Source organism: Nilaparvata lugens, chromosome 14 (genome assembly GCF_014356525.2).
Source record: "Nilaparvata lugens isolate BPH chromosome 14, ASM1435652v1, whole genome shotgun sequence".
Classification (NCBI taxonomy): domain Eukaryota; kingdom Metazoa; phylum Arthropoda; class Insecta; order Hemiptera; family Delphacidae; genus Nilaparvata; species Nilaparvata lugens.
The window spans coordinates 15685286-15699097 of NC_052517.1; the positions used below are offsets into that span (position 1 = coordinate 15685286).

General features: G+C 32.3%; 2 protein-coding genes across 4 annotated transcripts in view; both read left to right on the forward strand.

Annotated features, from left to right (window-relative positions):
* LOC111060377 overlaps positions 1-6380 on the forward strand; it is a 47954-nt gene extending 41574 nt beyond the window's left edge. For all 3 annotated transcript variants that reach the window (XM_039440828.1, XM_039440830.1, XM_039440829.1), the window contains 4 exons: positions 836-1052; positions 1686-1889; positions 2565-2695; positions 3776-6380. In XM_039440828.1, the coding sequence (XP_039296762.1) occupies positions 836-1052; positions 1686-1889; positions 2565-2695; positions 3776-4060 (837 nt within the window). In that variant the 3' untranslated portion in view covers positions 4061-6380. The remainder of the gene's footprint in view (positions 1-835; positions 1053-1685; positions 1890-2564; positions 2696-3775) is intronic.
* Positions 6381-13140: 6760 nt separating this feature from the next.
* The window catches only part of LOC111057883 (gastrula zinc finger protein XlCGF57.1-like), a 178240-nt gene continuing 177568 nt past the window's right edge, over positions 13141-13812 (forward strand). The window contains exon 1 of the mRNA XM_039440832.1: positions 13141-13370. Coding sequence (XP_039296766.1) covers positions 13368-13370 — 3 coding nt within the window. The 5' untranslated portion in view covers positions 13141-13367. The remainder of the gene's footprint in view (positions 13371-13812) is intronic.

The following is a 13812-nucleotide window of genomic DNA, read 5'->3' on the forward strand; positions in this document are numbered from 1 at the left end:
ATGAAAAGATAGCAGACTTCATGTGTCTGCAGCGTCATTGTCCTGTCACCAGCTGGCTAGATCTTTGAATAGTAGACTTGAGATGCGCGGGAACACTACCGTCAAGTGATCAATTTTCATAACGGCAAGGAAAGTTGTGTGAGTGCATCACACCAGATTTTTTAGTTTTATTTTCAATAGTTTTCAAAAAGTATTCACTATCAATGGTTCTTACTTTCAGAGTATTTACTTATCTATTCCATTCTCCCCCAGGTAGCAGGTCTAAATTCTTCCCTTATTCTCATATTATTCCTCCTTCTCCTTATTATTCCTTCTCCTTCTCCTCCTACTCATCCTCCTCCGTCTCTCACTCATCCACCACCTCCTCCTCCTTCTCCTCCTACTTCTTCTCCTACTCATCCTCATCCTCCCACACATCCTCCTCCTCCTTCTCCTCCTACTTCTTCTCCTACTCATCCTCATCCTCCCACACATCCTCCTCCTCCTTCTCCTACTCATCCACCACCTTCACCTCCTCCTCCTCCTCCTTCTTCTTATTATTCCTTCTCCTTCTTCTCCCACTCCTTCGCCTCCTTCTCCGTCTCCTACTCATCCACGACCCCCTCCTCCTTCTTCTCCTTCTCCTCCTACTTCTCCTCCTCCTATTCTTCCTCCTTATCACATGTATTTTACTCTTTTCTTCTTTCCCTACTTTCTTCTTCCAAAGTTTATCTTTTCAATTAAGAAGTTTTCACTTGTTTTAGTAATTTTTTTTAAGTTTCTGTAATTAAGTTTAGTATAAAATTGGAAATCAATCTGAAAAACACACCTATTTTCACTTTTGATTGTGCCCCAGGTGACAGGTCTGGCGATTTGCTCCCGCTGCCGGGGTTCGGCCGAGGTCACCAAAGTGGTGTCTGTGAACATAGGCTCGCACGCTAGGAGGGGTTTCACACTGACACCGGGCATTGGCTCCCACAAGCGGTCCACTACTGTTAAGGGTGCTTTGGTAGGGGATGTGCCTACTGTCTACACCGTCTTGGGGCTCGAGCCTTATGAATTGCCTGTTGTTGGTAAGTCAATCAATCAATCATTCTATTCAGTAAAATGCTTAACAAAATTGGTCCCGCTAAACCTAAAAGATTTTACAGCAGGAGCCTACAAATAATGTAATACATAAATAATAGAATGATATGCTAACTTTAACAGTAAACTAAGGAGAAAAAAAAATTGTTTCATGGAGCTGGGAATTAGAAAGGTGTATGAGGTATCAAGTGGTCTAAATGTGATTAATAAGGTATAGAGTTAATGTCAATTGAAAAAAAAGAAAACTCAAAATTTCAAATCATAAAACTAAATTAAAATTATAAGAAAATAAACTTGATTCTCTATATTAAGTAAGAATCAAAAGATATTAATTAACTTCAGAGTTAAGGATAATACTAAACAAAAAATACAATAAGTGATAGGGAGTCTCAAACGTTAATTATCCATCCATATAATATATTAATATATATGATGAAAATTAGACACTCTAAGGACAATTTGAAACTAAATTAGGAAATTGAAGAAGTTTTGGACAATAGCCTGTTTTTTCTTCTCCGATCCTTGTATTGTTTGTGCAAATTTTATAAATAAATGAGTCAAATGATGATCAAATAAATCTTTTTAACAAAAATTCTAAATTCTAAATTTGTATTTTGCAGGCACATACGTGGATACCCGCATCATGCCAGGTTTCCTGTACAGAGTGCGTCCGACGGGACTGTCGCGCCGCCATCTTTTCGAGGGGAAAGCGCTGAGACTGCAATCGATTGGAGCCGGTTACGGCAAGAGACTGACATTCGCGCCCAGCCCAAATTGTCTCAACACAAACGACAACTTCTTCTGGAGCGACTCCTATGCTGACGGTCAGTCTTTACAGTTCATCATCACATTTTTCTTCTTTTTTTTTGTTCTTCTTCAGTTTTTCATTCCCTTTAGCTCTTCCCCTTCATTTCATTTTTCTTCTTTTTTTTGTTCCTCTTCTTCATTTTTTTCCCTTTTGGTCTTCTCCTTCATTTTATTTTTCTTCAAATTTTCCTTTTTCTCTTGTTCTATTCTATCATTTTCTCTTTTCTTCTTATTTGTCTTCGTCTTCTTCATCTTCATCTTTTCTTATCCTTTTTCTTATCCTTCTTCTCCTCCTACTCCTTGGAGGCAATGCCTCCTCCTACTCCTCCTGCTCTTCCTCCTATGTCAAGCGACTCACATTCACGCCCAGCCCAAATTGTCTAGGGGCAATTGACAACTTAATCCGGATTGAGACAAAATAATCAAGGTATTTTTAGGCTGACAGTCAGCCAGTGGTTTTCTCAACCTTTTTCTTCTTCTTCTTTTTCTCCCCCTGTCTTCTTCTTCTCATGTCTTCTTCTTCTTCTTCTTCTTCTTCTTCTTCTTCTTCTTCTTCTTCTCCATTTCTTCCTTTCATTAGAAATAAATCACCAAACACTAGGAATAGGATAACAGGACTTGAAAATCACTCTGTATGGATCGAATAAGAATTGTATTGGATTAAAATAAGAATTGTTTTTGCTTTGCTACAGGTTTGGGTTTCGAGCCAAGGGCCGTTGAGGCAGGTGCCAAATTTGTGATTTCCACTTGGGATGGCCTCAAGCTGGGCAAGGCTTCAGTTTTCAGGGCAGATGCACCTCAGTATCAGGAGCGGGAGGAAATTGTAAGTAGAAAACTAATGGATAACTGAAAAATAATTATCATACAGAGTGGTGCAGAGGGAACAGATGTTTTTCAAACTGCTAGTACTCAATGACAGGAGTGGATATTGCCCCCTGTCACAACAAGTGAATCGGGTACTCAAATAAGGAAATTTTCATGGCATGAAAATGTTGCTGATCAAGAAAAATGTTTGTTCGATAATTCATATATTGTATACCGTACATACATATTTTTTCCTTTTACTGACATGTAGCACAATTATGTTATTCTGAAAAGATTATTTGTGCCATGTATTCTCTGTGCAATAAACTATTTGATTTGATTTAATATTGCCAATGAAATGTAGAGAATGAATTAATTTTCTTTTCATAACAATCATGACACTAGGTCTCGTTAATCATACGCGTGCATCTATTGTGCAGAAAAAGTTCCAGTAAGCTTGATGGCTCAGTAGCCGGCTCTGTAGGAAGGGAGCTTCCTTCATGTATAGCGCTCAGAGGGGAGATCCTTCATCTATCTAAAGGGATGGTCAAGTTCAATGTTTTTGCAAAGGCATTGATATCAATCTGCTATATACCATACCTTGCCTATTTATGCTGTTTCAAGGGCACGGTGGAAAAGCTGTAGTGAGGTCCATGTTATAATAATGGCAGTGAAGAAAGATAGGAGAACATCGTTGCCGATCCTCTGTCTTGTCAATGCCTTCTACAGACGGTAGATGATACAGGTTTATTGATGTAATATTAACTGTTCATTCTCATTTGAAATAATGAATTATATTTTATCAAGCAAGAAATTATATTTTTCAATGATTTCATAGTGAATTTCCATAAACAAGATTAAATATTTTATTAATCCATATTATTAGTTCTACATGTTAAATAACAATCTGGCAACAGAGCAAAGTGAGAAAGAGATGGCTTTATCCGCTTTGTTGAATGATAGACAAGGATAGCAATACAATTGCTGATCAAACACTGCCATCATAAAGTGGACCTCACTATAGGGGACCACAACAGTAAATGCAATGAGAAAAATAAATGAATTCATATATTATATCAACATTTTATCTACTTTTCAGGAAAAACACTCCAATGAAACCATCATTCGAAAGTTCATCCATGTGGATGTGAAGTGTCATGTGACCTTGAATGCAAACGGAATGGAAACAAAACAGAAAGATGGTGAAGAAGAGGGAGACGGAGAAAACGTCCACACGATGCGAGTGAATGGAACCGCCATGTTGGAAAAGTCATCTAGAAACTCGGCAGCCATTTTGAAATCGATCGAAAACATTGGTCTGGATTCTCAGCTTAATGTTCTGTTTGTAATTCAACATGCACACTTGGTATTCCATCCTGCTTAATCACATCTATTCATATTTATATGTTAATTGTTTATTACATAATAGCCTATATGATATTCACTTTTATGCATATGAGTTATGTGTTAATTTATATAAATATTTGGCGCAGGAAAACAAGAAACTATTCCAAATTCATTTTAGAATAATGTTATTCCCACAAACATTACTAAACTTTAATGAGATTCACGTTTTAAAGTCAGTACCTGATTGACATTGGTGTTGCTATCCTTGTCTGTCATCAGACAAAGCAGATAGCGCTATCCTTCACGGAACAGATTAGATTTAGGCTATGAAGAAATATAATGTTCTACCAAATTAATCAATCCAAATTATGAAAACTCATATAAAATATCAAATGAAGAATTAAATATATTATTGAGATGTGATTGATGATTACTAGTAGTTCTGTGAACAGTAGACCGTTTTCTCATCCACAAGTATCTGATGTCACCAGTTCTAGTTGATTGAGTTAAGTCACAATAATTCACAGATGAATTATAATTCACTCTTAAAAACTGTTATTTGTTTTCTCCAAGATCAAAGACTCACTTATGTTAAAAGACTCACTTATGTTAATAGACTCAGTTCACGTTTGAATTTTTATCCTATATGATAATTTATCCAGTTCTGTGATAATCTTTCCATCTGATAAAAATATTTCTCAACTATTTTAAAATTATTTTCTTCCAATCAAGAATATTATAATTTCTTCAGCATTATTTAGTTCATTTAGTCATTTTCATTTTATTTTCAATCACCTATTAAATTTGTTTTTCAAATGTGGGAAAATTGATACTGATGGGCACGCATCATAAAACATATTGAAACCCTACCTTATAGAAAAATACACGGCCAGACATCTGTGTAATTCATGCAATTTTTAATCCACTTGTCAGCTGATGATTATGAATAGTTCTATAGTCTGATTAATCCTATCTTCAAAGTAGATGATAAATATAGTGATATCAGAGTATGGAGGAGTTCCTTTTCTGTTCATATTATCCTTAAAATGCAAAATTTCAAAAAAACCTTGTGTATACATCGACGTGCAGCTGAAAAAGGAATATTCCTGCCAAATCTCATCGAATTCTATCAACGCGTTTGGCCGTAATTGCGTTACATACAGACAGACAAAAGAAAATCCAAGTTAAAAAAACATAGACCTCACTACGTTCGGTCAATTAACAGGAATCAGCAATTGATATCACATCAGATATACCAGAATAACTGCTAACCAATATAGAAGGCGGTAGAAACTATTTAACATGAATCTCACTTTAGTAGCCTACATTATAATCAATTAATCAGGTTTTTGGATTTTTTAGAAAAATTGGGGATTCTACGGCTCTAAGATTCTGATGTAGCAAATCGGGGAATAACCATAAGTTCATTTTAAATTATGTTTCCATGTTAAATTAATAGATAAATTATATTTTTATACTTGCAATCTCGAGAAAGCCAGCTAAGTCAAGTGTTTTGCTAACTTGGATTATCTGATAATGTATTTGTTCTGTAATGTATGAGCAGCTGTTAACAATTAATGTTTCAATTGAGCAGAATTTAGAACAGCTGCCGACTCTTCAGTGCTGCAAATGGCAACTTCCAAAATTTCCCGTTTTCCTGCGCCACTCTGTATATATTTGGGCCAGAAAAAGTGAGTGTTTGAAACAAATCTGAACAGCTGATGGAAAAAATTAAATAGGAATTTTCAAAGTTTTTTTTAGCTTGAACTTTTGTCATTATCATTCTATGATCGAGATTTCTATGATTCTATGAAAAAGAAAAAAGATTCACTCTATACTGTTAGTATTCATTGTATATAACATCAATGCTGACAATTTAGAGTGAATCACACAAAATATATTTTCAACATTTTTATTTGCAAAAAATAATGAATGAATCAGTTCCTTGACATTCGTTACATTTCATTTATCAGTAGCCTACATTCTATTAGAATATCATTACTGAATTATTTTTATGTATAAATTTACTCTAGCTTGTTAGTTCTGGCGAATCATGGAGGTCAATATTTCATTTTCATTTTTCAATAAATTTATTCTTTCACTGGTGAAAATGTATTTCTCACAAAAGCTGTTCTGTTTTAGCTCGAACTCAAATGCATTGAAAATGGCCCTCATAGAAATAATTGATATAATAGCTGTATGAATAATTGTGTATGAGAGAAATGTCTGAGATATATAAGAGAAAACTATTAATATTATTTTACTCTGTATTTATTATATATATATTTATGTATTCTCGTACATAGAATTATGGCTTTATTCCATTAAAATCTCTGAAGAAATTATTGATAAAAATTGTGTAACATTTTTAAGTGCTACGGTATTATGCATTTCATGTAAGCTGAGAATATGCCTAATAATTTTGGTATAGGAACTTACCTCCAAATTCTAGAATATTCCAAACCTGTAGAAATATTCAAATCAAGTAGTATTTGATTTGTTTTTTTTTTTTCATAAAATACCAGCTCCAAATAGAGAAACATATTTCTTATAGAAAAGATTGATACTTTTAGAATTTTCGAAATTGATAGAATTGAAAAAGTATAGGATTTGAATCTGCCTTATGAAAGGAATGATAAATTACATTCGCCTTATAGATAACACCAAAATTTTCATAACTAAAACTAGAATAGTATCAAATTAATAGATTGATTGTAGAAAAGGTTGAAACATATATAAAATTCTAGCTGAGGGATATAAATCAAACAATTGAAAGATTAATGGTATTTAATCTTTGTATAAATAAGAACCTCTAGGGTAATCTATGTTGATACTTCATGAAATAACACAAACACATCAGATATAGATTATTTTTCAAATAGTACTTACTCCTACATAAATAGAGAAAATATATTTATTCTTAGAGCAGTTACCTATCTATGATGAATTGATTCAAGTGAGTTATTATTTTTGTGATGATATATAATTATTATTTAAAATGTGATAATATATTATTAGTATTGGAAGGTATATCCACAGAGGAAAGAAACACTACGAAAGAAACACTTATGCTTATTCCGTGGTATATCCCATTATCAGAACACATTGAAATGTATTGTTGAATAATCTTTCAATATATTGTTGTACAAATATTTTTTCCAATATTTTGATATGAAAAAATATTGTTCCAAATTGTTCAGTCTAATGATGTATCCCATGATTAGAATTATATTTTTCTAATGTACAAAAAGATTTATGAATAAAAAGTTGTGAAAATTCCAATGATGTATTCTATGAAAAACTGAAGCTTACCAATTTCCCAAAAGATTCACCTATAGAAACTTTTTCAATATCTATACTACCTATAACTACTTATAGTTTTCAAAACATCTATTTTTTTGCATAATTATATCTCGAAATAAAATGTGTGTTACATGGACATTATTATCCCATACAATCTTGAAACTCATAGATTAAGAAAATACTGTATAAACGACTAGCTGGCAGGCTCTCTTCGCTTGCTTATCAGTCTAGTCGAAGGTCTCCGCCCCCTGGACCCCCAGCTGGATCATCCAGAAATAGAATCAGCATCATTTGAGCTTTCTTATTTCTTCCATCAAAAATTCAAAAGAGACTTTCAGGCTCCATTCAATCACCAGTCGTTTTCTTTGGATTATGTAGTGCAGAGTTGCAAAAATATTCATTCTCATCAGAATTAATGAATATTTTGTTATTTCTCAATTGGAGACTTGGTTGGGATATTGAAAACTACTGTATTGTATTCCAGTCTAATTAATAGTTCTTTGAAATTTGAAGAAGGAATTATATAGAGAACTTGACAAACATCCATATCCAACCCTCTCTAGTATGAATTTGTTTGAGAAATGTAGAAAATGAAATGATAACTCTATGAAAAAATTGAGAAAAGAAACCCTATCAAAAACGCTGGGGACTGCTTTGAATGAATCTGTAAAAGCGCTTATATTGAGCATATCTAAGATAAGATTTGCCATAACAATTTACAATAATCTTTGGCGTAATTTCAAGTCTTTTAAGAAAAAACTCCTAGACCCTAGCTGAACTTCTGTCCAAGTCCTGCTGCAGAACTTCTGTCCAGCTGAAGTTCAGAGGTCCAATTCCACAATTTTGCTGCATTTTCCAGGTCTTCCTCATAATGACAGATCATGTTTTAATTTCGCACATGAGTTCAGCAAGTGTCTAGAAATTATAGAGACTCAAGATAGGTGGTTTAACTGTGTTTTTCTCGCGTTTCCTACTGTTTTTCTGAGTTTTCTCACAGTTTTCATGAACTTATTGAGAAAGAATGCTCAAATTTGGTACACAGGCTCGGCTGAGGTATAAACATGATGTACTGAGAGGTTCTTGAATAATGCCCAAGTTCCATGGTTGTTGAGCATTTTCTATGTTCTCAAGAACTAATTGAAATATTATGTTTAGATAATGGTACAGATGTTCAGCAAGAGTAAAGAAAACCGTTACTTACGCTTGCGCATTACGGTGCTGTATGAGACAGAGAAAGGTTAATAAGCTTGTACATGGTTAATCCTTTGTTGTCAACGAGCTATTAATTATAGTAAACTATAGAGCGGCTGAGTGACCACTGTTCCTGTTTGGCAGCCATGGAACAGAGAACATTCTTAATCAATCATGTTGGAACATTCAACATTGGCAGCCATGACAGAGAGAGGCAAGAAGCGGCGGGAAATTTGAATGGCCCTATTGTTATAATGGGAACTTGCATAAAATACAAGGCACAAATCAGTTATATTTAATAATAACTACATTGAATTTTTATTGAGCATTTTAAATGTATGTATTACAGTTGTTATGCATCCATAAAATTAACTGTTTGAATTGCTTTACTTGAAGCCTTAGTTACATTGTTGATACTGCTTAGCCGTACAAGTGCTCTACAAGTTAAAAAGCCATACTGTAACTGCAAAATTATGATTCTAGAGATTGGATTTTTATTTTATTTTGAACAAAGAATTCGAAAAACCAGTTTATGTTGACGTTTCTTTGATACCAGCTTACGGTACTTTTTTACTTAGTATCTACAATATCTCCAAGTTCAAAACAAGAAGGCAAAGTAGGCACCTAGTCAAAAAAATAACAAACTAATTTGAGGACGCTATTGGACGGTAATATTTCTGTCATATTCAGATCATATGAAATAAGCAAAGACCTTAAAGATTATCTCTAAGGTCTTTGGAAATAAGTTGTAAGAAATCATTTTTTCATGTCATAGAGCTATTACCGGCCTAACATTACACATAACAGGCATAACATGATCATACATATACTAAGCTGGAATGTTCATTCCAGTCAAGTTTATATACCATCATCATCATCATCATTATATATATATATTACTAGCAGGTAACCCGTGCTTCGCAAGGGTCTATTTTGAAACTTGACGTAATGAAATCCAGAAGAATTGAAAATAGACCTATAAGAATCCTCGGTTGATTAAGAATTTATAAGCAGCATTTCAAGTAAATCAGTTCAGTTGTTCAGACGTGATGATGCGTCAAACATAATTTCCCTATCCTCTATACACGTGTGTATACGTCTTTAAGCCAGATCTTTCCTCTATTATAGTATAGAAGATGATAGATAGATGGATATATCATCCATTTTATCTATCATCTTCTATACTATAATAAAGGAAAAAATGAATGAGAATAAATTTTGAAAGGTTTGAGATATCGATGTGCGGTTTTCACCATACCTTTTCTCTGGAAATCCTGTATCATATGACCACCTTTCAATTAAAAAAAGAAGTTGTATTCAAAATGGTGGTTCCAAAATGGCGGAGAAAATCTGGGTGTGACGGGAAACCTGTTTTTATCATTCGAAAAGGATCCCCAATCATACCTATCTTCTAATTTTCCTTTTAAGAGAAATGTTCTGCTGCTTCCTTACAACAAGCTAAAGCATGACAAGTAATTGAAAACTTGACAAACTGAAAACTTGATGTAATCAAATATTGAAGAATTTGAAATAGGTTTATAACCATCCTCGGTTAAGCAAGAATCTATAATGCAAAATTTCAAGTTAATCAGTCCAGAGGTTCAGACATGATGATGCGTCAAACATAATTTTCCTATACTACTTTACACCTGTATACGTGTATAATCCAGTTCTTTAATATAATAAATTTTTATAATTCCGACCATATGATTTTTTTATGAAATCGTATGTACTATTAATAAAGTTTGAACATTTATTTTGAAAAACCTAGAAGGAAAATTGAAATTTGGGCTTCCAGGTGCACGAGATTGATATTTTTAGAATCTATGTTCAAAATTAGGAGATCTGAATCATTCCCGTTTTTCCGGTATGCAATCCACAAGTTGACATGTTTTGATGCGAACAAACAAACACATGAACTCTCTCTCATTATATAGATACTATTATAGTCATGGTCTCTTTATAGACCTTGATTATATTATTTTATAATATGTAAAATAGACGTATACACTATTCTGGTAGAATGTGAGCTGTATGTCCAGTCTTCATTTTCAACAAAATAGCATGCATTTATTCCACATACCATTATAATAATATTCAAAATAATATATTCTCTATTATTTCAATCAATCAATCAATCAATTTATTCATTCTTTGCACATTTTACATAGTTTAAATACACAAAAATAATATATAATATAATATAGTATATATTTAATATAGTTGTTTACTTTGTGAAATTTAATGTACACATTTTATATATATTTAGTTGGACTACAAATGGGTATAAAAGAACCAACGAGAAACGAACAATCTAATAATGATTTGTTATATTTTTAGTTAATTTAATTATTAAGTAACATTCTTTAGCACCAAGCAATATAAATATTATGAGCAATAGAATTCCATAGTTATTAGTAAGTACATGAATTCAGTAGCTAGTAAAAGGCTATAGTAGGCTACTCGTTAAAAATTATCCATTTTTATGAGTTTTAGTTAAATAGTAGGCTACTCAGTTCAACAAAACATGTTTAAAATCTATTAAACTGGGTTTACACCAAAGTTATTAACAAAATGTTAATAACTTAATCCCTATATATATATATTCTATTAGATTAAACATAACTTATCATACATGATGAACATAATATGTGTTTGTCAAGTTCCGTTCAATGTAATAGTATCTATAAGGATTAAGCTATTAACATTTTGTTAATAACTATGGTATAAACCCAGCTTTAGGCTATAAATCAAATCAAAATCCATTTATTTTCAAAGACAATTTGTATAGGTTACTTCATGAGAAAATTACATAAATTATTACATAAAAACATATACCACATAAAAACAAGAAATCATCACATTAACGTCTTACAAATTCTCCATATTAAAGGCAAAATATTCATCATTAGTATAAAAACAGGTTTCTTATTAGAAAATCCTTAATTTTAAGTTTATATTCACTCACTAGTAAGCCTCTTCATATGTAACGGTAAATGATTATAAAACCTAATTGCACAAGCCCTAAATAAAACTGATATGACGAGATTTATACCGACAATATTCGTTTCTATAGGTTCAACCTATTTCTTGTGTTGTGCGAATAAACATCAAAATGACTAGAGAATGAGAGCAAGTTAATCTTTATAAATAATAAACATTGAAAAATAAAAATACACGGCAAACACATAATTCTCAATCTAACAAATAGCGGGTGCAGTGCTTAAGGGGAGGAACATTACCGTATACATGGTTCTTATTGCTCTTTTTTGTAACCCAAAACGTGAATGGAAATCACTACAATTGGCCCATAATATTGCTCCATACAAAAGATGTGAATGAACGTAACTATAGTAGACATTTACTAAAAAATTTTGACACACTATTTCCTTTTATCTTCTAAACATCAAAACACCTCTTGTTACCTTGCGTTGGGGATAGTGCAGTCAATAAAATAATGGCAATATAATAATATACAAACTCATACCAAAAAAATTGTGACTGTGGGAACTTTTTGTATGATGAATGACTTCATTGACATTCTCTACACAATACAAATAAATATAATATATTAACAATGTACAGTTGAAATGTTCAATAAGTCTAAATCTATCCAACTCGACTGTAGTTTCATATGCAACGGTAAATGATTATAAAACCTAATTGCACAAGCCCTAAATAAAACTGATATGACGAGATTTATACCGACAATATTCGTTTCTATAGGTTCAACCTATTTCTTGTGTTGTGCGAATAAACATCAAAATGACTAGAGAATGAGAGCAAGTTAATCTTTATAAATAATAAACATTGAAAAATAAAAATACACGGCAAACACATAATTCTCAATCTAACAAATAGCGGGTGCAGTGCTTAAGGGGAGGAACATTACCGTATACATGGTTCTTATTGCTCTTTTTTGTAACCCAAAACGTGAATGGAAATCACTACAATTGGCCCATAATATTGCTCCATACAAAAGATGTGAATGAACGTAACTATAGTAGACATTTACTAAAAAATTTTGACACACTATTTCCTTTTATCTTCTAAACATCAAAACACCTCTTGTTACCTTGCGTTGGGGATAGTGCAGTCAATAAAATAATGGCAATATAATAATATACAAACTCATACCAAAAAAATTGTGACTGTGGGAACTTTTTGTATGATGAATGACTTCATTGACATTCTCTACACAATACAAATAAATAATATATTAACAATGTACAGTTGAAATGTTCAATAAGTCTAAATCTATCCAACTCGACTGTAGTTTCATATGCAATTCAATTTGTAAGTAATATCACAAACAAAATTATGAAATAGTCGGCATGATCTAGTCTAGCGTACTCCATAGACCTACATTTATATTTTGTATCCTCAGTCGATTCTGAACATTCTAGAAGTTATTTCAATGAGATAAATATTCTCACACATACCTCATTCAATTTTCGTAAAAGTACCAATTGGAATGATAATTGTATATTGATAGAAATCAATTTGAATAAAAAAAAACACATCTATTCCTGCAGTGGAAGACTGGCTCTTCTTGAAATCTTGCCTCTTTCTGTCATGGCTGCCGTTAGTTGGCCGTGTAACACATTGAGAGCGCTGTAAGCACACCAACAGCCAATCTATAGTTTACTATAATAGCTCTTTGTTTGTTGTGTTGTGTAGCACTGTAGCTCATGCATAATAATAAATAAATTTGGTGTTTATGCTATAAAAATTTTAATGCAAATAACTAATATATTACAAAATAGTATTAACCCACAAAGTAAAATTTAAAAGTTAACATTTGAATTCACACCAATCGTTGCCACATTTGAAAAATTCACACAAAAATCATGGTAAGCAAGTTCAAAACTAGCTAATATTTTCTAATATTGCAGTGTATTTTCTAATTGTAATTGTGTGATTATTATACTATACTTATTTTAAATATAAAAATTTGAGAATGGTATAACAATGTGTAAGGAAATGTATATAACCTAGGTTACTCTATTGAACAAGTTCTTTCTGTACCTAACTTAGTTACTGATTATGAATGTTAATTAAACTTCTTAGCGTTTAGTTGGTGTCAGTAAATTTTGATTAATGTATCAATCAACTTCAAATTTTTGCACAAAAGCCGGTCAAGTTTTTATTATGATTAATTCCTTGCTACATTTGGGCTGTTGTATAAATTAGAATTGAAACTGTTTTGGGCATGAAGACTGTGGTACTTTTCTGTAATTTTTATAATTTTGAATGATTAAATAAATAAATTCCACGAGAACCAATCAGAGAAGC